The following is a 26,741-nucleotide window of genomic DNA, read 5'->3' as shown; positions in this document are numbered from 1 at the left end:
AAATTAAAGTAAACCGTGTAATTTTGCATCCAGTTTCCTGCACCAATGTCTCTGTGATCACTGTGCACCTCCTGATAATTAAATCCTGAGTTTATTTAAACTAAACTAAATTGATGTCACCAATATAAACAAAATGCATGTCTGTCTGTGTTCATTGGAGACGTGTGCATGGGTATGGCACTTCCTGAGTTAACTCAGTTCTTTTCTAAAGCTTGCATATTTCTGGTGTTCATGTATGTTAAGAATAAAAGATCCCAACACATTGTACAGACCTGCAAATTATTTTCCGCTTTTCTAAATGAGTGATGCTGTAGATTTCTTATACTGCAAGCTCCAAATTGAAATTGTGCAGGTTTAGTTATCAGTGATCATTTTTATTTTCCATTTTTATTTTTTAGTTTATTAATTTTATATATAAGACATGAATACTGCATTCTTTTATTCCCATTGTTAGTTTTTCATTCATTAACCACCAAATGCATCACTCTCCACACTTGAGAGGCCACTGTGTCTTGGATTGTGGGGAGATGTGTTCTTTTATAATGGTACTCTGCAGAGGGTTCCATCGCTGTGCTGAATGCATTCTTTGTGTGTCTGTTAACGTCACCACTCAAACGACTTTCGTAAGCCTCGGGAGATAAACCCAAAGGAGCTGCTTGGAGACTAGGGGCTGGGGGAGTTCCCCATGGGAAAAAGAGAAGCTTGCTTTGTTTTCAGGAGGGCTCAGTGTGTCAAACTCCCTTCACTGACATGCCTGACCCTCCCCCGCCTTCCTGTCAACCCGTTCTACCAAGTTTGCTCTTCGTGGTACTTGGTGAACAAAAGTCACAAGTGACGCATCTACAACTGAACACAATGGTTTCTGATTGTGCGTCACATATATGCAGCTGTGCCCTTATACTAGCTATAATTTTATGAACTCTTTCCCTGGCATAATAAAGCTGCCAGCTTTATTCTCATCTTCCACATGGACAACATGCTGAATTGGCTTCATTTCCTCCCATTAACACTTGTTCTGCCAATAGCCCCAAACAGTTGCTTTGGCATCTCATAGAGAACAGGCACACTGCAATATTCTGTTTGTGTAGTGCTAAATCTTGTAATGAAATCCCTTTAGTGGGTTACATTGTGCATCAATTTGCATAGTAATTTGTTCATTTTACAGCTATACTTTATTAATTATGAACCAATTCTACACTACTAAGAATGTCTGGAGCATTGTATGAAAAATGTGTGTGCAGAGCCACTGTCAAGGGTTCTTCAGATTGTTTAAGCTCTATGAGAGCTAATTGTTGAACATCCTTGATACTATAGTTCTCTACATGGATGTGTTGGAGCCAGTTCAGCAGTGATTTGTATCCTATGTGTAGGTGTGACCATTAAGTGTGTAAAGTATGTTAGAGAAAGTTGTGTGATTGTTTTTTTTACATTTTTAGATTTTCCACCTATTTTTATTGTCTTTCTCCCATAGTTGATGTAAGTGCTGCACTGCCACTTCAAGTGGCCTCCGGCACTCTTTCTATGGACATTCGACTGGACCCTCAGTACGCTATCTCGGGATCTGAGGCCACTGGGAGGGAACAGCAGCTGCAGCAAGAGCTAATGGCGCTAAAGCAGAAGCAACAAATCCAGCGGCAGCTACTCATAGCAGAATTTCAGAGGCAGCATGAACAGCTGTCCAGACAACATGAAGCCCAACTACATGAGCATGTAAAGGTTAGAGCCTGCTATTCACTAAAGATGTTGGTGTTCTAGTAGTGCCATAAATAGTTGCTTGACCATAATGATTAATCCCTCACCTTTATTATGTCCACACTTACAGCAGCAACAGGAGCTTCTAGCTATGAAACATCAGCAGGAGCTTCTGGAGCACCAGAGAAAATTGGAGCAACACAGGCAGGAGCAAGAGATGGAAAAACAGCAGCGGGAACAGAAACTGTTGCAACTGAAGAATAAAGAAAAGGGAAAAGAAAGTGAGTAATGGATTAAAAACTAATTTTTAGAGGTAAATGAGATACTTAACAGATATAGGATAAGAAGTATGGTAGTGTGTGAGTGGACCAAGCACTTGACACTAACAAGATTTGCAGAAAAGTAGAGTATAACATTACGGTTAAAATGAAGTCCTCCACCATTTTTAGATTTTCTTGAAGCTGGCTTTTATTTTAATTTTTGACTTAAATATAGAGGTTTATCACATGGCTATTCTATGTTAGCACGTCATTTTAGAGATTTGCCATAGGACATCCAAAATCCCAATTGAGGCCTGGCCTGCCATAAGCACAATAATACGAATAAACTATGTAAATTCTGGAATATCGATAGCAAAATTTTTGGGTGTCAAACAAAATGAGCTTAATTTGTTTGCTGCATCGTTAATTTGCCTGGTAACTATGAGTCTGCTTTGCTTAAAGGTTGGGCGTATAAGATTTTTCTTTCTATAGAAGTATTTTTTTTGACCAGTGGGACCGAAGATTATTTTTTTTCTGTTCTTTCATTTGATTCTTTCCCCTTATGCTCTGAATTGTTGAGTGTGTAACTGCACTTTAGTGTTTTTCTTGCAGCGATGGACAAAATAATATAGAATTTAGCAGCCAGCAGGAACTTCTAAGGTGCCAGCTAAAATGTGCATCAATGGACATAAATAGCTATAACTTCCAAAAGTTAGACTCCAAGGGGCATATTCAATTGTCCGGGTTACTCTCTAAAGTAACGCGCTGTTGAAAATATTACCGTTATTACGGTAATTCTAAGCCGGATTTCAGCTCCCAGCTCAGGGAGCCGGCGTTAAAGGTACCGTAATAACGGTAAAAGTGCGCAAGCCGTGTTACTTTTGCGAGTAATGCAGACAATTGAATATGCCCCCAACAATAATATTTCAGGCACATTGAATACCTGTATGTTTGCATGTGCATGGTGCAAATAATATAAGTAAATGGCAGTAAATCGCCTTTCCCCCTTTTACTATAAAATCTTTGTTTACCCCACCAAATAGGGATTCCCTCTTGATTGTGGATTTTCAGCAAAAAGTTTTCTATACATTTTAGCCCTGCGTAGGCTGTCCACTTCCTAGTGCTATTTGGTGAAAACGCAGTGGATTCTTTTAACGTGAAAGCGGAATTCTGCAAATCTATATAAAAGGTTCTCTTTGCAGGTGCTGTAGCAAGCACTGAAGTTAAAATGAAGTTACAGGAATTTGTCCTGAAGAAGAAAGCTCTTGCTCACCGGAGCCTAAATCACTGTATGTCTAGTGACCCTCGCTTCTGGTGAGTGATGTCGTTTTTTTTTTTTGTTTGTTTGTTTTTTTACACCTGCAGTTAACTTTATTAGTTCTTGGACACAATGGCATTTTTATTGCATCAGGCAAGACACCTTTCACTGGTATGTGTTCACTGCATGAGAGAGTGCATCTAGAACATGTTCTTGTAAAATAATTTTTTTCTTTTTCCCTCCTAATGAGGCTCAATGATTCCTATATTTCACTACATTGTTAATGAATTTTGATAGAAGGGAGCTCGGGCTGCGGTAATGACGTTAGTGTATCCAGGCCCGTGTTGTACAGAATTTCACCTCCGGTGTACAGAATTCTCCACTTCCTGAGTGGGCAAATTTGAAGTTTAGTCGACAATGATCTGGAAGATATGGGCAAAACTTGTGTACTTAAAATGTAAGACAATCAGGGTTAAAATATAATGAAAATTGCAGTGGGAAGTGATTTTAGTATTCCTTTTCAAGCACAGGCGAATATTGCTATAAGTCTGCCTATTTCTATATCGTTAAATAAGGGCAGTGATTCCTAATTCCTTCATATATCCGAATCCACAGGAAGACTCAACATAGCTCCCTAGACCAGAGTCCACCACCTCAGGGAGGCATATCTGGCTCATACCACCATCCTGTCCTTGGAATGTATGACTCAAAGGACGACTTCCCACTAAGAAAGACAGGTGAGATGTGATGAGGGTAATTACTTATATTAAATAATGAGACTTCTGAGCTAGGGGATTTGTTAAACAACCATTTGTGAACTATTTATACTGTAGATGTTGGATCACCTACCTTTTCATGTCTGTTTACACCCTGTGTTCTTGCTGTGTATCAGCTGCAGACTTGTAAGACGCACTGTTACATGTTTAATAACGTTCTCTCCTCCTCTTTGTTCAACCCTGATTGACTCTTACTGCTTTCATCCCTCATTGTTTATACATGTATTATTTTCCTGTATTGTGCGCCTCTTTGCACAGCCCCCAACCTATTTCCCTGTGCATGCTTTACAAGTAGTTACAGGAATGCTTGTGAATTATTAATGTAACAATAGTATATTTATTTGATGTGGTCTTCTCAGGCAATGGGCTGCACTGGTTCCGTGGGTTAAGCCAGGTACTAGCGGAAGCTTTCACCAGTATTATAGTAATTGATTGAAGTTAATGTTGTGGATGTTGAAATTCCAGTTCTACTTCCAAGTTCTCAGATGATACTCAGAAATCTGTGAGGACTCCCAGGATTTACAGCAGTGTGTATTTATTAATGTCAGTAAATCATTGTTAATGCTTAATGCAACTAGATTCTAGTGTGTTTGTGTATTTCTATACAATATAGTTCATACTAGTCTTTGTATAAAAATGACTAGTAAATATCTGAAACACAATACTGCAATACATTTTTCCTTTTAAAAAGCAAAACCATAGAATACTGTAAGTAATAAGGATGTCAGGGCCGCCAAAAGTAAATTCTGGGCATAGTGAGTCCACTTCTTGGGGCCCCACCAGAGCCAAGGAGGAATGTGAACACACAGACTGCGCAATCACTTCTGCAGTCTGTAATTCACATCCCCCCCACCCCTTCTTCCCTAATTACCAAGTGGCTGTGACTCGATATCTGGGACCCCTGCTTTTAGGGAGGTACCCCCCCCCCCCACACTCTCTTCTGCAGTGGCTTGGTCTACTGCTGCAGCTTGTGGGACAATTTTGAAATTCAAAGCTATTTTGTAAGGAGCACACAGATTAGTTGTGTTCCCAGTACTTATTTTCGGTTTATGTAAACTGGTTATGAGGAGTGCTATTTATAGCTGTCAGTTTTTTCTTTTGTTCACTATTTGAATAGCAACGCCCCCACCAAGTGTAGGTTACTGCCAGCCTACACATGCCTTGAGCAGCTTGAAATTTATGTATTTCATAGTCAGTGATGGGGAAAGTCTGCTACATACCAAACCTCATAAGCATCATTTTACTTAAGCTAAGGTCCTGGTAACCATTCCACAGCAATAAAATATCACAATGATTTTCTTTTCTTTTGTTGTTTGTATTCCTTTCTCACTGCTCAGCTGGCTCAAGTTACATATGCGAAAAGCCATACTATGTGCCAATTAGGGATGATAGTATTTAGAATTTTACAGTACATTGTAAAGCACAATTCATTGTTTGTTAAAATACTAGTTTTAACCATTTTTTCCCTTCTATTCAGCATCTGAGCCCAATCTAAAGTTGCGCTCCAGACTTAAGCAGAAGGTGGCAGAGCGCAGGAGCAGCCCTCTCTTAAGAAGGAAAGATGGCCCTGGTGTCACTACTCTGAAAAAACGTTCAATGGATGTGTCTGGTAAGTGATGGTCTTATCCTGGACGCCCAATTCTGATAGGGCACTTTGAGATGTGAAAAGGTTCCAAGTAACAAATGTCATTTATGACTCTGAAAGGTGTTTTGTGTGACACTGAGGTATCTCAAGAATCATGGGTCTATACACTGTTAGAACATGAACGTTTGATACAGTATTACTGAAACAATGTAATCTACATCAAAGCCTTACTGAGACCTGTTTTGAATCCTTGTAGACTCTGTATGTAACAGTGCTCCTGGCTCAGGCCCCAGCTCTCCCAACAACAGCTCAAGCAACATCACCACTGAGAATGGCATTGCCGGACCTTTAGGCCTTCAAACAGAGGTATTTTATTTTATTATAGTGGAAAGTGAAATAAAGATTTCACCTTAGAAGACCTGACACTTCTGTTCATCCATCATGCTTATTAGTCCAGATAACCGCTATCTGCCACAGGGAGAAACAGCCCCCATGTGGTCTTGAAGAGATCAGGTGGGTGAACCATACGTGGAATGGTCTGATCTATCCAATTTCGGCACTAACATATGTATTCTAGTTGGAAAGTGTCATTAAGGCTTGGGTCAAGTTTCAGGATCAGCCCATGTGTGGCCAACATTACTGCCGATACTTTGCTATTGTCTGCTTCAGATTTATTTTCTGTCTATGTTCATTAATTTTTTGAGTTGTTGTTCTTTTCCAGGCTGCACTGGCTCACAGACTGGTGAACAGAGAGGGTTCTGTGACTCAGCTCCCTCTCTATACCTCACCCTCTTTACCCAACATCACCTTGGGACTTCCTGCTACTGGCTCTGCCAATGTAAGTGGTGCAGGTATATGATGACTGAAGTGCACAGTTAAGTGAAAAAGAATGAATATGTAGCCACATAAGCAAGCAATGCATACTAGGCTGAAGACTAGCAAAATGACCGTTGTCCAGTGTGAGTTGGCTGACTTACACTTTGTAGTGTATGTGTGTTACAATGTAGGTATGGTGTCAGTATGTGAGTTATGGTTTGCGGGTTTCTGTTTAGGTAAGCGTAAATAAAACCTGCACAAGAGTTTTTGCAAATATAGGACATTACATCTCTATGCATATGATAATGGACATGGCAATAAGGCAGTTTCCTGGCATATTACATAATCTTAAATATGCTTTATACAGTTTATGGGGGAAAAAAACAGATAATTGGCATTGAATAAACAATAGAAACTGTACTGTGTATTGATCAGGCTTTTGTAAATAATGCCTTTTCAGGGGGTCAGAAATCAGACGGACGCTATTTGGTTATTTTTAGCTGGTCTATTTTTTTCTCAGTCCTGCTGTCTTACTGATGGACGTGTATTTACACCTACTGATTTTGTGAATTGCTGTGAAGATTGTATGCTCCCAGTCCTACCTGTAGTGTAGCCCTCAAGCTCAGTGCACACACTGCTTTTGTAAATTTTGAGTATATTGAGGAAAACAAAGCTATTGTTTAATTAAAAAACTACAAACTACAAGTGCCAGCCCAAAATAGCTAGTTGACATAGCTATTTACTTGTGGTTTAATGCTCTTGTTGAATGACATATTTGCATGTGGGAATGTGAGGAGGAGAATAGGAGAGAAGTGGCAAGACCAGACTGTATGGGAAAGATGAGCCACGTGATTGGCAGAGAAGAGTGATGTATGTGGCTAGTCTGCTGATAATAGAATTGTTCTCTAGTCACATAAATGTTTATATATAATATATATAAATTTGTTGAAGAAGCAGCTCCAAGAAGCCAAGGTTAAACAAGGGTAGTGGAAACCATCTATTTTTAAATAAATAGCTAAACAAATAATATATACATAAAGACATAGATTTAGATTATTTTAAGCTGCTGTGTAGTAACCGATATGAAGCTCAATGCAGAAAATCAGAAAGCATGGGCTCTGGTTATTCCTGTGTCTACATTGATATATCATTAATTGTTTTTTTCATAATTATAGCATCATACTGTATATGTAGATATATAGGGTATTTCCTGTTCTAAGCTGGAGTATCTAATAGGCGTTGACACAGTAGTCCTGCCTCCAGTTTTGTATCATACTATATGTGTAGGTCTGTATAGGTTACTGAAATCAGTGTTCTCAGATTAGATATGTATTCTGCGTCCTTTGGTATTGTCTTCCATCTTGCCATTTGCCCTGTACAGGAGCTGAGTGGGGCTTTCTTAGCGCATAATTTATGTGAAGGGCTTAAGAGAGTTAGGCAAGTGAAAATATATGCATTTATGAGCACAGATATGTATGCATTACTCTCAATTATTCAGCAATCTTTCCCCAATGATCATTTTAGGGTGGATCAGGACAGGAGAATGAACGCCTCTCCTTGCCTACAATCCAACAACGACTCTCCTTGTTTCCTGCTGCTCACCTCACTCCTTACCTTGGTTCTGATGCAGCAACCTCCCATAACTCCCTCCTGCAGCATATGGTCCTGCTAGAACAGCCCAATGCCCAGAGCCCATTGGTTTCAGGTGAGGACAGAATACTTTGCATATCCTGATGTTTGAGATTAACTGCAGATGAATTGGCACCACCAGCTTTAGCAAACTTGTTTTATTGTTTTCAGGGTTGGGTGCACTCCCTCTTCACTCCCAGTCCTTAGTGTCCTCAGATCGTGTCTCCCCCACAATCCACAAGTTACGTCAGCACCGCCCTTTGGGCCGTACACAGTCTGCACCGCTGCCTCAAAACTCTCATGCTTTGCAACACTTGGTCATCCAGCAGCAGCACCAGCAGTTCCTTGAGAAGCACAAACAGCAGTTTCAACAACAGCAACTACACCTCAATAAGGTGTGTTCCCAATATCTTGTGCATACCCTGGAGCGATCTCTCACATTCCTGGTTGTTGTCTGTTGAAATCTAACCTAAGACATCTGATGAGGGCTATTAAAGTGCAGGTATCATCGGGCAAATATATGCCATGGAAACCAGTGTGCGCATTTGCAGTTATTCCATATGAAAGTTTGTGCATAACTGAACCATATTCCTGAAATGACTGTGTCTAAACTACAAATGAGTCAGTCTGCTTTTCTTCTAAGTGTTTGTCTAAAAAGGGGATGGATTGCAGGAGTCTCTCTGGTAAAATTGAAGAAAGGAAATGAGTGTGGAGAAACTGTTTCTCCATTGGTGGAGATGGAGCAGGCCAGTTTGTTAGAAGCTGGACCTAATTTATGAAGTGTGCTGAATGTGCACCACACAATTCTTTGCTTTTCACCTGCGTGCCTAGGTGGCCTACCAAGGGAACCTCAAGGTACATGCCAACACTCTGCTCTCGGGAGACTACATCACAAAGTAGAAGTGTGCCTGAGATTGCTTGAGAGGTGGACAAATCTATAGTGGGACAGTGAGCAAAAATATAAATGTCGCCCAAAACCCTGACATACCAATTTAGAACCTATCTTAAGTAAAATCTTTTCTTCCCCTAAAATATCACTTAATGTGGTCTTATTTGTTTGACGTACTTTAAATAGGAGTTTGAGGTGACATCAAGAGGACCCTTTTTACTTGTGTCTCTGCTTATGCTTTGAAGCTTTTTCTCACTCCTAAAAGTATAGAATAACATTTGCTAGCTCTGAGCTTGTGCAAAATTGAAGTCCTTTTGTGGAGTGGAAATAGCCTTTCACACATCAATGAATGGCTATAAAAAAAAAATGAGCCCTCTCTGCTCTTTATCTCATTTAAATAATTTTACTGTGAAACCTGACACCACCTCCCTTTTTCTTTTTTTTTTTTTTTTTTCTTTCTGCACTGCTCAAAACTAGATGCACCAGTGCACTCAGGGCCATGATAAGGGCTGTGCGATGGGGCTACCTCCCAGGGCGCATTGCTCTAGGAGGGCACAGTCAATGAATATTTTAGGGTCATTTGGTTAAAATTTAGGGCTGGGGGGGACCAATTTTCTTTCTCGCCCCAAACGCTAACATTTTAAGTTACGGCTCTGAGTGCGCCTACTCTGTACTTGGCAAGAAGTGCCCACAATGCGCCCAGCTCTTCCCATCTGCTAGTGAAAACCTCTGCTCCTCCACAAACTCCGCCTTCTTGCTCCAAAAGCCCATGCACTTTGGCAGGAATCTAGGCACACCAGCACAAATTGAGGTACACGGCACCAATAAAGGGGATTTTGCGCTGTTCCTTGGCCATGTTGCGCTTCCTAAATAACATCCACTGCGTTTCTCCAGCAGGGCTTCTGTAAATTGAGCAGGCTGTGTATAGATAAATTGATTCTAACCATAGCCCTGCTCAGCTGGTGAAGGGGAAGGGATTTTAAAAAAATATATTTTTAGGGTTTCGTAATCCTTTTACAGGAATGCTTAGTAAAGATTGGGTTATTTACACATATTGCAATGATCAGTAACGTCTCTGCACGCATGTAGGGCATTATCCAAGAGTGCTTCTGTATGGTGTGTATGTATGTGTATATGTATGTGTATATGTATATATGTATATGTGTGTGTATGTGTATATATATATATATATCAACAGACATTTATTCACAAACTGTACGCTGTGTAAAGTTTTTTATGAAAGTGAAGGAAATATTCCATCATAGTTTATTTAATTAGTGATTCATTTCGAAAAGGGAAACCTATATATCTCTCTCCTATCCAGTTCACTTTTTGGTGTAATTGGTTTTAAGGATATCTTGGTATCAAAATTAATTCTTCTTATAATACATTCCTTCTGTCCTCTGACCATTCAGGTCTACTGTGTGTTTGTTTGTTTGTTTTTATTGTTTGTTTGCTTTTGAACCCTTTAGTTTCTATCAAAGCTGATGGTGTCACAGATGTAATTCCTTTAATTGTGACAGGGAGGACTATCTTTCATCTAAGTCATCCTTCTGTCGTCTTCTATTCCATTGCTCTCGGTTCCCTTACTGCTCCCATGATTCTTTTTGTGTCCTTATCATTCTCCTGATTTCTGATCATCTACTTCTGTCATCCTGGTTTCATGTTTTCATTTCAGATGATTCCTAAAGTAAATGAGGTTTCCAGGCAGCATGAAAGCCATCCTGAAGAGACGGAGGAGGAGCTGCGGGAGCATCAAGCTCTACACGAGGAGACCTATATAGAGCATGCATCGGAGCATAAGGAGCAAAGCCTTGGAAGTGTTGTGCGTGTCAAGCAGGAGAGAGAGGAGAGCGAGGATGAAACAAACACACAGGAGCTTGAACAGAGTAAAATGCAAGCTGAGCAAGACCTTCTATTTAGACAGGTACTAGATCAGAAGTTAAGCAACCCTTAGTTTTCTTTGATGTTTCTGAATAATATTTAATCATTCCATATTGTATGTGACAGAGACCTATATTTCTTTGTAACTGCAGCAAACACTTTTACTGGAGCAGCAGCGCATACATCAGCTGAGGAACTATCAAGCCTCCATGGAAGCTGCTGGTTTAGTTGCACCTTTCAGTGGACACAGACCCCTCTCAAGGGCGCAGTCCTCCCCAGCCTCCGCCTCCTTTCCCATGTCCGTACAAGAAACACCCAGCAAACCCCGATTTACAACAGGTTCGGCGCTCTCATTGGTGTATTAGGGAACAATAAAACGGTTTTTAAGAGTGCTTTAAAATTTGACCTTTGACCTTTGACATTCTTGCAGGACTTGTGTATGATACTTTGATGCAGAAACATCAGTGCATCTGTGGAAACACAAACAGCCACCCCGAGCATGCTGGCCGAATACAAAGCATCTGGTCAAGGCTGCAAGAGACTGGTCTACGGAGCATGTGTGAGGTGAGAATGGACCCCTATGCTAGTACTATGATGCTTGTATTCCTTTCTCTTGTGGTTATTAAGCCCTCTCTAAAACAGTACTACAGCCCAATTATGTCCATTCATTTCTCTCGCTCCTCTCCCTTCTTGTGTGCAGTGTATACGGGGCAGAAAAGCAACCTTGGAGGAACTGCAGAGTGTACACTCTGAGGCACATACTCTGCTCTATGGCACCAACCCTTTGAATCGACAGAAACTGGAGGGTAAATTGCTGTATTGCTGCCTTGTCTGTTGCTCTGTATCCACTGTAATCCCAACCATGCAACCGTTTTCTCCTTTGTACCTTAGTTCGCGTAACTGTAGATATGTGTGTTTGATCTGTATCCTAGTCTTGGATAGTTCATCTGAAATGAATGCTAGCAATATAGTGTTACTTGCCTTCCACCTTGTTTTCTTACCTGTAATTCCTAAAATTACTGCATCTGTATCTATGCTTTGTGAAGTTTTAAGAGGTAGACTCGGTACAGTTTTTGGTGTGGTGCGTTTTGTTTACTTGCAGTACTGTTTTGTGCTTTATGTAATAGGCCCTTATTTGTGCTGTGCCACTAACCGCTCACCACTAACCGTTCCCCTTTCCTCATGCAGGATCTTTGACCTCCATGTTCGTCCGTCTACCATGTGGCGGGGTTGGGGTGAGTGTTTCTTCTGCTGCTGCTTTCAGTGCATTCAATCTTAATAATTAGTACTTGGAGTTGGAGGCATTATCTTTCAAGGCGAGGCTAGGAACAGTACAATGAAAAAGAGGTCTCTGGGATTATTAAATATTCCAGCAGGGTAGTTCTGTTACTGTTCATTTACATTTTGGATACTGAAAAGATGTTCATTGTTTGTATCCATACATGTAATATTCCATGTCTGTCAAATTAGCTTTCTATAATATTGGTTTACAATCCAAACTTTGTTTTGCTTACCAGCCATAATGTCTCCTCTTCTCTTCTAGGTTGACAGTGATACGATTTGGAATGAGGTCCATTCTTCTGGGGCCGCTCGTCTGGCAGTGGGATGTGTAGTGGAACTTGCCTCCAAGGTGGTGGCAGGAGAGTTGAAAGTAAGTGCCTCATTATATTTCTAGAATGGGTGTAGCATTTGGAAAAGTCTTTTAATTAGTGGACTAGCAGAACAATCCACTTATGAGGCGCTACAGGTCTGGTTAAGAAGAATCCAATACTTTTTTTTTTTTTTTTTTTTTTTTTTAAAGCTATTTTGGCTGTGTAAACCAATATTGGGGGTGCTCTAAGCAATGTGGCATAAGTCTTGGTAATCCACTTCACTGCTATAAACAATCACTTGTTTACCAATACAACCTTAATGTAATCTTTGGTATGAAAATTATTGTTTAACAAAAGCGGAGTGCTCAGAGGGCTGCTCAGGACCAGGAATTATTTGTTGATCTATAGCAGGGTTTCCAAAACCCAGTCCTCAGGGCTCCCCAACAGTGCAGGTTTTCTGGATCACATGTGACATAATTAGAACCACCTGTGGATCTGTTACAATGTGTCAGTCAGTAATGATTACACCTGTGCTCCAGCAAGGAGATATGGAAAACCTGCACTGTTGGGGAGCCCTGAGGACTGGGTTTGGGAAACCCCTGATCTATAGCTTACACACAGTCCACATCTACTTTTTTTTTTTTTTACTTCTGTACGTTTCTTCCCCTTAGTCTGTTGTGTAGTCCAGGCTTCCTATTGTACTCTGTGCCATTGATTTACAATTCTTTATCTCTACATAGAATGGCTTTGCTGTTGTCCGTCCTCCCGGTCACCATGCAGAAGAGAGCACACCAATGTAAGTGCTGTGCCCACTCTTGCTGCACTGGAGCAGACATCCACCTGTTTGTTCATTGTAACCCGCTGAAGTGTGGTGCTTGATTTTAGGTCGCTTAACTCAATCTACTTTATATTTTATAGGGGATTCTGTTACTTCAATTCCGTGGCAATAACAGCTAAACTTCTCCAACAGAGGTTCAATGTGGGGAAGACGTTGATTGTGGACTGGGTGAGTATGTTGATGAGGGAACACAGGAAAATCCCAAGTGCAGATTTACCAGGTTCAATGTAAAATGTGCCATCTACTGCTTGACGTTAATTTACATTGAAACACTTTTTTCTTCTAGGATGTGCACCATGGAAATGGCACTCAGCAGGCCTTCTATGCTGACCCTAGTGTCCTTTACATATCAATCCATCGCTATGATGATGGAAACTTCTTCCCAGGAAGTGGGGCTCCTGATGAGGTAATTATACCTCTTTAATAATGCGTTACAATCCTTTTTTTTACCTGCGTGTGGTGATCAAAACAGCTCTGAATAAGTCCTAAAATGTTTTTAAAACACACAAAAATATTGTTGAATGGTGCACACATATAGGTAAACATCCAAATGGATACAGCTGCAACTTTAATTTAAGATATTTCAAATAAACTACTTTTACAATTTGTAGAATGCTAAATGTTTCCTTATGCAGGAACTGACTGACAAATTTTAGCCCGGGGGGCTAAAATGCAGGTGACCCAGCCCCTGTCCTGATGATTAGAATATTTTTTTCTTTGTTGCTATGGAACCTAACTTATAAGAATAGCAATGGTTGTCTTCATTTAAAGGACCTAAAATGCAAGGTTCCTGATCCTGCCCTTATCTGTGTGCAGTTTGTATGTTCTCCCTGTGTTTGCGTGGGTTTTCCTCTGGGTGCTCTGGTTTCATCCTACACGCCAAAAACATATTAATAGGTTAATTGAATGTTATCAAATTGACCCTAGTCTGTCTGTCTGCGTGTGTGGGTGTTAGGGAATTTAGACTGTAAACTTTATTAGTGCATGGACTGATGTGAAGGAGTTCTCTGTACAGCGCTACGGAATTAGTGGCGCTATATAAATAGTTGATAACAGGAGTTACAAATGCACATAAGGTTTAGAAATGTATCTGGGTCCTGCCATAGGGGAGACTTCTTGTCTGTAAACTTTACGCTATAAAACTGAAAGAAACATAATAAGGGAAATATTTTTTTAAAATTATGGGTTTAAATTCACCCTTCCTATAAATGCCCCCACTCACCCACCCCAATGTTCGTGATTGTGCAGGGCTTCTGTTAAATCTTGTTGGAGAAACAGTTTCTCCACTAACAGACCCCCACCTCCCCAATTTTTGTATCATCAGCATGGATTCCTCACTACTGGTCCTGAAATATAGTAATTTTATATTTTTGCAAACTTCTTTTTGTTAATCTAAATAGTTTTTCCTCTGCGCTTAAACTTTTAGATTGTTGATATGGCTTTAAGCTAGGGTAATATTTCACAGAGTGATAAGTTACTTTTACTCTATTTTTCCTTTGTAATTTTATAGAATTGCACCTTATAACTTGAGTTGGTAACAGTGTTCCCAAAAATTTCAAGAGAACTCCATGGAAACCTGAATATACATGAGGAGGATTCAAATGTTCATAGAATTTAAGTGGCATTTGTTTTCCTAACTGTGCACAATGTTGTTTCCTATTTTTTTTTTTTCCCTACCTTAATATAGATTTACATAATCTGTGCATTGTTGCCCCCTGCTGGTGGAGTTGAGGGAGACTAATTTCTTCTATTTAAATAGATATATATTTTTTATGCAAAACCTTTTTGGTTTATTTTCTTACACGTTTTATTCTGTTTAGAGAAATGTATTTATTTTTAATGAATGGGACGTGGCATGCAGGTTGTTTAGGTAAAAGGTTTAATGAAGTAGAGATGTAGCAGCCTTTGACTGAAAGTGTTTAAACCAGAAAAGTGTAAATATGTATTATGTAAGCTAAACACTCACAAACTTGTATACTGTTTATGCATGAATGTGGTGCGCTCATGGTACAGGTTCATGTCGCTCTTCCGCTGCCTCCAAGGTCAAAATTGTGATTGGTCTTGCTGTGCAATAAATGGTCCTGATTCTCCCAAAATGGGAGCTCAAGACTTGCCAGGTCTGGGAGGCTAGGGTAGCCTGGTATGTCAGGGCTTTCTGTAGATTCATTACCTAAGTTAGCTGTGGATCACACATGAGTGACCTCCTAGCAAAACGAGTGCTCTGAATGGACAAGTACTAAATAAAAACAGATTCTTTGTTTGCATGGTTGTTTCAGAGCATATGTAGCATGGTGCGGATACAATGTTCTAATTTACGTTTGTAAAGTTTGATTTTCTGCAGTGCATATGGTTACCCAGAACATGTCAGTGTGATTGGTCATGCACCAGTTAACAATCAACCTGGACATTGGACTCCAGTCTGTGGAAAGGGTGTTCACTATAAAAATAGATAAGCAGAGTTTTCCTTTTATTGATGTAGCTATGACGTCTGTTCAGCTCTATGTCTGGGACAATTTATTGTATCTCTAGGCACTAGTGTTTAAATGTACACCATATGGGGTGGTTATTGCACATGCCTATGTTTTGTCTTCATTCATTTTACTATCGGTTCCTGTTTGGTTTGATTTACGAGTGATTAGGAGAACGGCAGCTGCATTGACAGCTCATTTGTACTGGATGTTTGTGGTGCTTGTTCTGTATCTATACAATGTTGTTCAAGGCAACAGCAGGAGTTTGTATTGGCTTTCAACATCCAATATGTCAAATCCTCTCCAAACAAAGTTTTTTGTTTTCATGTATTTGACCTTCTCTTTCTATGTCTTCATTTTTCAAATTTGGATGTGTTCTAAGATTAATGTAAACAGAGACTGGAACAGATCATCACAGTTCTTAACGCAACTCTTTATACTTTTATTTAAAACTTTTCAATATTTTCTTTGTACAGTTGGAAATTCAACCACAATGGAATATTCTTCGTTTTCACTTGGCCCAGTGTAACAATGGGCATGAGTCAGGATGGGTGATTGGTTTTCTTATCTCACTGGCTAGGCCCTTCAGGAATCCCCATTTCTGCCTTGGAGTAGCAAGCAGTGTGCTGCTCCCGGGAGAAACTAGTTTGAACCCAAGAGTCCAAAACTTTGACTTTTATGAAGCACGTAGAGAAAAGTGTGTGTGTGTGTGTCACATTATGATTATCACAGAAAAATACAGTTCTGACTGTCATTTACAATCCAGATATAGAGACTGGTTTCCATTGTCAGCATCTTATCCCTGCAGAATAAATATGGCATGATTTTGTCTTCATTTGTCACTTCTGCCTCTGCAATGTTCTCCAGTAGTTTAAAATGCTTATTCTGTGAGTCTCACTTTTAGACATCTGGTCCAGCTGCTGGGAACTCAATCTTAGCCTGCATTCACTCCAGATTTATTTAGCCTTTTATTCTACCATTCATTCTTCTTTTGAATGACTGGTTTCTATTTGCAGCCTTGTCAGTGTGTCGGAGCTCAATATTCGTTCTTATTGCTTAAATTTGCGGAGGTTGCAGCCCTACATGTTCTAGGAGCGCTTGGAGATTTATATTGATAGTTGGAAAATCGTCCTGACGTTGCACTCTTTTCTGACCTGTTGAGTGTATTCGTCTTCCATTCCTTTACTGCAATAGCGGAGTAAGCCGTAAGCGAAGAAGCAATAAAACTGTACAGCCACTTGGTCTTACAGTTTTATGGTTTAATTGCTCCTTAACTTATAGCTTATTCTGCTCTAGCAGTAAGTTTCTTGGGATATCACACAGATTGTATCTATAATAATCACACATTTATTACCATGTGAACACTTTCACTTCCGGACCTGACTGGTAAACAGTTGTTGTCTTGAACATTCCTTTAATCCCTATTTGGGTCCTGTGTAAATTGATTTCTGATTTGGCTTGAGGGGAGGTTTTTCTTTTATCTCTTTTATAACACTACTTTTTTGTGCAGTCTTCTGCCCCTGATGTCTACATAAAAACTTTGGTTTAATATTGAACACAATATTCCACTTTTTCCTCCACTAGAGGAGCTTTGTAAAATGCATTTTTTAAGAGTGTTTGAGAATTGATATTTGCTTTGTTTGTGTTCAGGTTGGCACCGGGGCTGCTGTGGGTTTCAACGTAAACATGGCTTTTACTGGAGGCTTGGATCCACCTATGGGTGATGCAGAGTACTTGGCTGCATTCAGGTAAAATGAAACCCTGCTGGGATTAAATTACCTTTACTGTACCAGTAACAGCTACAATGGTTTGTGTTATTAAGCAGTTGCCACTTCGAATACACAGTATTTCTCTGCATGCAATGGATAATTGAGTTTTGAAGATCTTTTTATTTGCCATTTTAAATTGCAAGTTTTAGCTCCTCAGTGACTGCTTAGTTTCATGACCAAACATGTTTTAGCATTTTTGCTATGTGCTAGTTAAATAACTTTATTAGTGCATCTTGTATAGAACTTTCCATAATATGGCTTTCTTGGTAACATTTTTAAAGAATCCTTCAATTTTTAGGGTGTGTGTGTGTATGTGTGTGTGTGTGTATGTGTGTGTGTGTATATGTGTGTGTGTATATATGTGTATGTACTTTTGCTATGATAATGCTCATTCTTATCAAAGAAAGTTGTGTCCTTCTTGAAATGTTCTCACATTTCTTCCTCTAAATATACAAATTAATGGAATATATAATTTTCTCTAATTTAGAAATAGTTTTTATTCTTTTTATTTTATAGGGGCAGAACACAATTTTTGTACTTGGCAGTATGCATAGCCCTTATCCAGCCTCCATAAAATGGCAATAGATGGTTAAGCAGTTAACTACCTTTCTTCTCTGTGCATTTGTATCAATGTTTGTACAGTTGGAAGTTTTGTGAGTCTTTTCATGACCTTTTTTGTGCTTTGCTTTTAGGACTGTGGTGCTGCCGATAGCCAATGAGTTTTCCCCAGAAGTAGTTTTGGTGTCTGCAGGATTTGATGCTGTAGAAGGGCATCCATCTCCTCTGGGAGGGTACACAGTGTCAGCTAAATGTAAGTGTACATGGTTAGTGTTTGATCCACATGACTGCTACAATATTGCAGTGATGTCTAAGGTGGCAATTAAAATGTCAAATAAGGTAAAGGGGAGATAATGGAATTTTACAGAAATAATGAAGACTTTGTGTAAGAATATCTATATGCATGTGTGTTTTTGTTTAGTTATCATATTCCAAAGAAAAATTACATATTATGGCATTGTGTATAAGACATGTCTTTCAGCTGACATTTCCTTAAATTGTAGTCTGAATGCAGTCCATGTTGTTCAACTTGCCCAATTTCTAGCCGTTTGCTAGGTCTCAGTCTTTTCTCTAAATCTTTTTTTTCCCCAAGTCCACGTGAGACCCCATGAATGCAAGTTTTTATAACACTTGAGCAAAAATTACAGATTATTCCTCTCAAAGACCACATTCGCTCCAACTTACTAAACTTCACACCTACAAATAGGGCAATCCTAGGTCCAACAAACCAGACTCCTAATGACCGAGAAGTATGTTTCCAGTTAGGGAGTGGTGATGCTCCCACTAACATGTTATGTTTGCTGGTCCCAGCAGGAATCCCATCTTCCAGTAAATATCCTTAAGTGACAATTGGTGTCCGTGGCCCTGGTTCATTTGACAAATCTTTTCAGAGACGTCTGGTCTGAATTCAGTTAGTATGACAGCAGTTGCCTGTATCAGCTACCAAGGAAGCACCCAAATAAAGAAGCATTAGTGGAGGTTTCTAGAATGTTAGGGGTAGAAATTCATATCACCGAGATCTTGGCTGTCTTCATTTCACAATAACAAAATCACAAAATATACCTCAACCACAATACTGAGGACAATGGTTACTCGACGTGGAAGTTTTATGAGAACTACTTAGGTCACCCAAAATAGAATTCATGACATTTCGGAACACCTGCAATCTAGTATTTAATTTAGTTAATTTGAGAGACACTGGCCACATTCATTGATGATGCTCTGGTATTCTGTGTAGCTTTTCATTGGGGTACCTATTTCAAGTGATGGTACTTAGATTTTGTCTACATGTTAGTCAGCCCACCTCTCTTTTCAGACCTGCTCACTCAAGGACCAGCACAGCTTCTTAATGTCCGTTTTCTCTACCTGAATGCTGAGTGCTAATTATGAAAAACAAAGGGCTTTTTGGATTCTGTTCTGAGCATACTGCGTCGGGAAAGAAAACTGGCCACCTCCAAAGCCTGTCGCCTCACATGGAAATTCTTCCTAGCATAGTGTCACACTTCCCAACTCTTCTGGCAGGCTTGTAGCATACTTTAAATACGCTGCTTTCTACAGCTAGGAATGGACAAAGGCCTTAATCAATCTTTTTTTCAATGTTCAGCAATAGTCCTCCTTTGCAAGCAGCAACTAGCTCTGCACCAGGACGTTTCTTGCTGTTTGACATATGTATGCGCCATTTAAAGAAACTACTCCACCATTGGGACTTACCCTACTACTATGGTTGTGTGTAATATCCTCTCCTCGTTCTTACCTACACTAGTTGATTCTTTCAAATCCACAAAGAAATCATAATCATTTTACTGACACCCACGTAAACCACTATTGTGACACCACCAAAGCCTTTTATCAGTGTGGTGTCCCAGGCATACACATTGTGCTGTGCACAGTGTTCCATGTGAGTACTGTGTCTGATTCACTGGAACCTGAAGTCCTCGTAGTTGGCCAGGTACCGAGGATGGAACTGCATTCAGGGGACTGAAAGAACTTTTATATTTCAGTATCTTATAAATTTAATGTTAGTGTTTTAAGGTATATTGTATCCTGTACACTGTCACCCTGTTGGCACAGTCTTTAGCATTGCTGCCTCAGAGTTGGGGTCATGGGTTTGATTCCAACCAGTCCCTCTTCATGTGGCATTTGTATGTTCTCCCCATGTTTGCATGGGGAGATTTCCTCCAGGATCTTTGTTTTCCCTCCCACAGTCCAAAAATATACGAGTAGGTTAAACTGGCTTCTGTCAAAAAATCGACCGCTATGTCAGGAAATTTAGATTGTAAGCTCCAATGGGGCTGGGACTTAAAGAACTAGACCTGCCCCCAGGCTCAGGATTCTGCGCCACCCACCCCTGCAACAGTATTATCCTAGAAGTTGTAAAACTTTTATATGTGTGATAAGTTAAGGTATGATATATTTTTACATTGAGGCAAGTCTTTCTAAGATTTTCCTAATATTCTAAATGTACACCTACTTTTTTTGTGAGATTTTATTTTACTATATTGATTTAGACTTAACCCCAAAATCGATTGTGACAAGTATGTCATAACATCAGAAAGTTGTTGAAGAAAATTACATCACGAGAGCAAAAAAAAACAAAAAAGCGTGGACGAAACAAACATGCAGCATGTTCTTTCGCTAAAGAACACTACCATCCATTCCTATTCTAAATATGCTTCTTGAGCCAACTTAAATAAGCATTTCCCTATGCATCTGTTAATCTGTTATCTCCTGAGTGGCACATTCTACAATGCTGGGACTTCATATGAATTGGCTTTTACATTGTGTGTGTCCTGTGGGAGGTCCCTTCTGTGTCTCCTCCTGCACTCTATCTGAGCTTTCAGTGACAGCTCCAGCCTCCTTTGTAGTGATTTTGGAAACTTTACAATCATTAGCTCCATGAATGGTCGATATAGAACACTGTGCTAAATGTGTCACCACCAGGGTCCCCTTAAAGAGCCAGAAGGGTTTTCTCCTGGTTTTAGCTTTTGTGGGCAAACATGAGCTGCTGCTTCACAGAGTATGTAGATTATAAACAATTAATGTTCCATTTCGGACAACCAAATCATTAAGATAAAAGATCACCTAGCTTGGAAAGTTTCTGCTGGCCAGTGACCAAATTGACATTTTGTTCCTGAAGAGATACTGCAATGGCTGTTTTACTTCTACATTCATCCCCCCTAGCAATCCATACTACTAATCCACATTATTTAAATGGATTAAAATTAGATTTTTTTTATTTTATTTATTTTTTTATTGTGGATTTAAAATAAAATAAAATATCCATAACCATAGTTTTTCCTTTTTTGTTTTTTCTAAGGTTTTGGTTATCTGACAAAGCAACTTATGGAGTTAGCTGGGGGTCGTGTCATTCTGGCATTGGAGGGAGGTCACGATTTGACAGCAATTTGTGATGCTTCTGAAGCTTGTGTGTCCGCTTTACTAGGTAACGAGGTAAGCGTAAAACTGTCTCTCACTGCTCTTTAGAGGTACTCCGCCCAGCATTGTCATTTTTCAAATCGATGCTGTTGGCCTATTACCTCTTGCTTGTGCATCAATATATTTTCTGGTTCTCTTGATTCCATTGCAGTTGAATTTTTCTCCCATACGCCCAGACTCTGCTTTCCTAACACAGGAGACACAGGAACTAAATCAAAATTGCCAATTGTTCGCTGGGGCAAAGATTCGCTGTGAGCACTTCTGTGCAGGAGGGCAATATGTGTTACTTTAATTAAGGCATTCCATCAAGGAGCGACCAGTGCATAGCAATTTAAGACTATAGGGAAACTGTACATCTAATGGTGTAAAATACATTGATCATGTGTTGGGTTGTGTGAAGAATATTAACCTGAGTTGCTAATTTCTTTGCTCTTTCCCTAACAGCTAGAGCCCCTCCCCGAGTCTGTGCTGCAGCAGAGACCAAACAGCAATGCAGTGAGTTCCATGGAGAAAGTCATTCAGATCCACAGTAGGTATTGAACAGTTGGACCAAACATGTACTAATGCTACAATGGTGAAAATAAAGGTGCCTTTATACAAATAGGGCACAGCTCATGTTTCCACAAGAAACCAGTCCAGCACAAATCCCTCAGAATGGTGCATTTTGTATACTTTGAATGTGTTTAAGTGCATGGATTTAAATGGTGATTGTATTGTCATACAAATGAGCTTCCACATCCTCAATTGTAAATGGATAATATGCTATAGAAAATCAATGGTTTTAATATAAGGTGGTGTCCAGTGATCAATCAAAAATAACATATAATTGTCATTTGTATTTGGAATTGCTTTATGTGTATGTTTACTGATTCTAAAAAGAAGTCTAGTCTTATTTGGTGATATTTGCTAAATAAGTCTAACTCTGGCTTTTTAAACAACCTTGTCAATTGGTGATCTAAAATCTTCCTATTGTATGACAAGACATTGATACTGAAAGCGACACAATGTTGTGTTTAACTTGCTATTGTTTAAAAATGGATTTAGAGGTGTAGATTCATTTTATGCATTACACTTTATCTCTATGGTCTTGTTAATTTGTGCTACGCTGTAAAACGGATGCAGACCCCTTGAGGCAATAGACACAGGTAGGCGAAAGAGACTGCTCTTACCGTGGACCAACAGTGATTTAAATCCAATATGATTGGAGTGACAAATATTACATTTATAGTTTTATTGTTTGGAGCATTAATTACAGGACATCATTATAAATGTCATTACACCCACTAGTGTTTGACTTGCTTTTGACATGTGGTTAACTAGCATTTTCACTTGCGTTAAACACATTGGACCAAGAAGCATTCAAAAAATTGCAACATGAATACAATGCATCCAAACGCAAGTAAAACATGAGTTGCTATGCCTACTTTTACCCCGTGGGATCCATGTTGCACTAGCATTACAAATGCTTGTAAGTCCATGTTTTTTAACATTAGTTGGTATGTGGCTTTAAGCAGCTATAAATCATACCTTTCCTGATTTAACACATCATTATCACAGCCGATGAAGAATGAGGATTATGCAGTGTTCAGGAAATGTGTTGTGTCTAACGTGTCTTGGTTGTTAAAAACCTAAATTAAAAACTGAATGTGCAAAATAAGCCACTCGTATGTTTTTATCAAAGTATACCCAAGCCATATACACTTTCTAGTTGGTCCTAACGTTTTTAATTAGAAAATATATATTAAAGCAAATATAGTATGGTGTATACCTCTTCAAAAAACATGCACAGATTTTTATCAGTCATTAGTAACATGCATATACTCAATTGTCCAGAACTAAAATCAGCTGCTATGCTGAAATGGTCTTCTCAGCATACACTATCCAGAATGCTTCCTTGCACCAAGACTTTGCTTCAGTCTGCTTGCGCACACACACTTTATACATTTTTCCCAAATCCTCATGGGTTAATGCAGTGGTTCCCAAACTTTTGCAGTTTGCGGCACCCTTAGTCTCCATAATTCTTTCAAGGCACCACTCCAAAATAATTACCGAGCAGTCCCGTTTTCTAAGTAGTTGGGTCAAAAAAAAAAACGTAATAAGTATTTAGGTCAGGACAGAAAAACTTATTTAGTTGTATGCAAAAATAATACACATAAATCCAAGGGAAAAGAATATTTTTATATACTTTTTTAAATTATATTTCTGTCAAAGAATAATTTACAGCCAACTCACTCTGTGCCCTCCCTCATCCGCACACTCTGTGCCCTCCCCCATCCGCACACTCTGTGCCCTCCCCCATCCGCACACTCTGTGCCCTCCCCCATCCGCACACTCTGTGCCCTCCCTCATCCGCACACTCTGTGCCCTCCCTCATCCGCACACTCTGTGCCCTCCCCCATCCGCACACTCTGTGCCCTCCCCCATCCGCACACTCTGTGCCCTCCCCCATCCGCACACTCTGTGCCCTCCCCCATCCGCACACTCTGTGCCCTCCCTCATCCGCACACTCTGTGCCCTCCCTCATCCGCACACTCTGTGCCCTCCCCCATCCGCACACTCTGTGCCCTCCCCCATCCCGGGGGCCAGGAAGAGACAAAAAAAAAAAACCTTACCAATCCGGTGGCGCCCGGCACCAGGACTGTCGGGCGTGATGTCATGCCCGAAATTCAGTGATAAGGGATAAGGGAGGAGGGAGGATGCTTGGTCCTGGGCGCCGCCATATTAGTAAGGGTTTTTTTTTTTTTGTTTTGTTTTTTTCTCTTCCTGGCCGTTGCACACCTGTGACAGTGGCGCACACTTTGGGAACCACTGGGTTAAGGTAATTCTGTAAAAGTAACATAAAGGGGTTGCATAGTGCATTGAAAACAATGTCTTTAATAGCTTAAAGTTAACAGTTAATGTACATACCGGAGAAAGATAATATCAATGCTTATAAACCTAAAATCTATCAGCGAAAGCACCAGAGTTACTCCTTAAGCTGCTGCTCACAGCAAATCAGTATATGATACAGAGCTTACTGCATGATTTGGATCGTTAGGCCATGACCCTTAGCGGTTCATCACTGGGACTTCATCAGGTGCCCTCTGATATCATACTATAAAAGCAAACTTTGCATTCCAGGGAGAGCACAATGACTGTGAAACAGACCTGGATGTGGTCTGGTCCTACACCAATCACAGCTCTAGTCGGTCACAGAAAACACAATTACTCAGGTACCTGATCCTTGCACAGTTTAGCCACCCAGCCAAGCTGCATCTTTTTTTTTATCAAGGTTCATGGATCTAAGCTCTAAGTGCCTGTCAGGCCCCTGCTCTAGCTTCCACTGACACTGTAAGTAGTGCTGTTGTTCTCTGGAGCTGAGCATGATATAAGTAGACGCCAACAGCAGTTGTCTCTTGCCCAAACTCTGTTGCTTTTAAATAAAGACGCTGCCTGTCTACTGGCCTATAAAATAGTACTGTGAACTGGTGCAGAGCAGCAAGGTTCCTCATCATTGCTCCTTCAGTAGAGAAAGCAGAGGGCAACTAATCAGTAATGGCAGGTTATGATGTCATGGTATCTTTTATATCCATTGTTGCTGCAAAGGGTCTCTGCAATGTGGCTGCTCACTAATAGAGTCTGGGTATGACATTTCCTGCACACATGCTAAGCAGTGGGATTTGTGTGATATGCTATATCTCTCCCTTGAAATAATGTGCTTAAAACACTGACCAGAGACACTATGTGGATTTTACTTTTTATAAGGTTTTTTTAATCAAGATAGATTTTTGTTAATGTGAAAGTTTCCTGGGTTCCCATAAATGTTTGAAAAAGGGCAATAAATAAATGAGGGAGGGAGTTCTCCCAAACTGTAAATATATTAAACCAAAAAAAAACAATTGTCTAGTAAAGTGTAGTGCATATGCTTTGTACTCTGTTAAATACTTTTCTCATAGGCCCATACATAGTGCTACTAATTAGTGGTGTTGCATCTTGTCACAACTGGAGGCATAACAGACAGAATATAACTTCTTCTTTATTTTTTCACTTATTCATATAGCGCCAATCCTCTTATGTAATGCTGTATAGAGAATATGTAATCATTCACATCATTTCTGCCCTGTTAGAGCATACAGTCTGAATTCCCTACCAGACACATACATATACTAGAGTCCCTTTTATCAGTAGTCACCCTAGCAGTATTTATATGGAATCTGAGGAAACCCACTCACACACACATGGAGAACATACAAACTCCACACAGATTGGGTAACGGGTTCAATTCAGGCCATGACCCTAACTCTGGGAGGCAGCAATGCTAACCATTGTGCTGCCACACGGTGGACAGGATACAATATAAAGTTATTTATTCCCTTCCTGCCACTGCTTCCTTATCTCCTACCTATGGTTCTCTACACAGACAGTAGATATCTCAAACTGCAGGGCCCTGAAAAACTAAATGGCAGTGTGGTTACAGCTCTTCCATTTTGTGTTAAGAAACAAGGAGCCCTTTTCTCTATCTGACTTTGGTACATCCCCATTGGTAGCAATGATTTGTAGAGCAGTTAGAGAAAAGGGATAATTTTTCCTTAAGCCCATAAATGTCAGTGTGGTTGGACACCTTCCGTTTAGTTATTCAGACACCTGCAGTTTGTGACATCTCCTCCGTGAGTGTGTTTTGGCCAGTCCTCTTTTTCTTATTCGCTTTTTTTTTATTTATTTTTTTTATTGACTTTGGTATATCCCAATTTTAGCAATGACTTGTAGTGCAATCTCCAAAAAAAAGAAAAAAGACTGTCCGAAGCAAAATACATTACAACAGCGCACTTGAAGGTATTTGTAACTAAACATTGACACGGCTAATACAAAGATGTGAACAAATCCTCTGCATCAGCAGTCAAATAGTCACTCTATGGGGCAGATTTATTGCAGCGCGAGGTGGCGGTGTACATCGCCCTGATGTTCAGATGTGCATATTGCCTACTATTACGGTGAGAGAGCTCTGCTTATTTTTCTGTGCAATTCTATGGGAAATGTGACAAAATGAGCAAGTCTGATGCATTGCTTCACTTCGCGGCAAATTGAATCTGCCCCTATGAATCTGTTCCATAGAATTACACCTTCTAAAAACCCAGTACACACACAGTGGTTGGGTTAAGTCCTCCCTTCTTTCTGGAAGGCTGAACCGCAAGCTTGTTGGGAGATAATTATCACATGATTAAGATCGACAAAAGGAAATTGGGACACTTAAAAAAAAAAAATAGTTCTATGTTAAAACCTGTGTGAGAAGTACATGTAAACCATACAAGGGTA

General features: G+C 39.9%; 1 protein-coding gene across 2 annotated transcripts in view; it reads left to right on the top strand.

The window, feature by feature from the left end:
* The window catches only part of HDAC4 (histone deacetylase 4), a 128,508-nt gene that overhangs the window by 82,146 nt on the left and 19,621 nt on the right, over positions 1-26,741 (top strand). For both annotated transcript variants that reach the window (XM_075180437.1, XM_075180436.1), the window contains 22 exons: positions 1,472-1,716; positions 1,823-1,973; positions 3,155-3,266; positions 3,826-3,947; positions 5,464-5,595; positions 5,828-5,937; positions 6,293-6,409; positions 7,912-8,092; positions 8,188-8,411; positions 10,584-10,832; positions 10,942-11,128; positions 11,220-11,353; positions 11,490-11,595; positions 11,978-12,024; positions 12,333-12,440; positions 13,122-13,177; positions 13,300-13,387; positions 13,506-13,625; positions 17,338-17,435; positions 18,149-18,267; positions 21,331-21,464; positions 21,894-21,978. In XM_075180437.1, coding sequence (XP_075036538.1) covers positions 1,472-1,716; positions 1,823-1,973; positions 3,155-3,266; positions 3,826-3,947; positions 5,464-5,595; positions 5,828-5,937; positions 6,293-6,409; positions 7,912-8,092; positions 8,188-8,411; positions 10,584-10,832; positions 10,942-11,128; positions 11,220-11,353; positions 11,490-11,595; positions 11,978-12,024; positions 12,333-12,440; positions 13,122-13,177; positions 13,300-13,387; positions 13,506-13,625; positions 17,338-17,435; positions 18,149-18,267; positions 21,331-21,464; positions 21,894-21,978 — 2,925 coding nt within the window. The remainder of the gene's footprint in view (positions 1-1,471; positions 1,717-1,822; positions 1,974-3,154; positions 3,267-3,825; positions 3,948-5,463; positions 5,596-5,827; positions 5,938-6,292; positions 6,410-7,911; positions 8,093-8,187; positions 8,412-10,583; positions 10,833-10,941; positions 11,129-11,219; positions 11,354-11,489; positions 11,596-11,977; positions 12,025-12,332; positions 12,441-13,121; positions 13,178-13,299; positions 13,388-13,505; positions 13,626-17,337; positions 17,436-18,148; positions 18,268-21,330; positions 21,465-21,893; positions 21,979-26,741) is intronic.

The sequence above is a fragment of the Mixophyes fleayi genome, chromosome 7 (assembly GCF_038048845.1).
Source record: "Mixophyes fleayi isolate aMixFle1 chromosome 7, aMixFle1.hap1, whole genome shotgun sequence".
NCBI classification, from domain to species: Eukaryota; Metazoa; Chordata; class Amphibia; order Anura; family Limnodynastidae; genus Mixophyes; species Mixophyes fleayi.
Note: the sequence above shows the minus strand (reverse complement) of the source record. Positions and strands in the feature narration are given on the sequence as shown.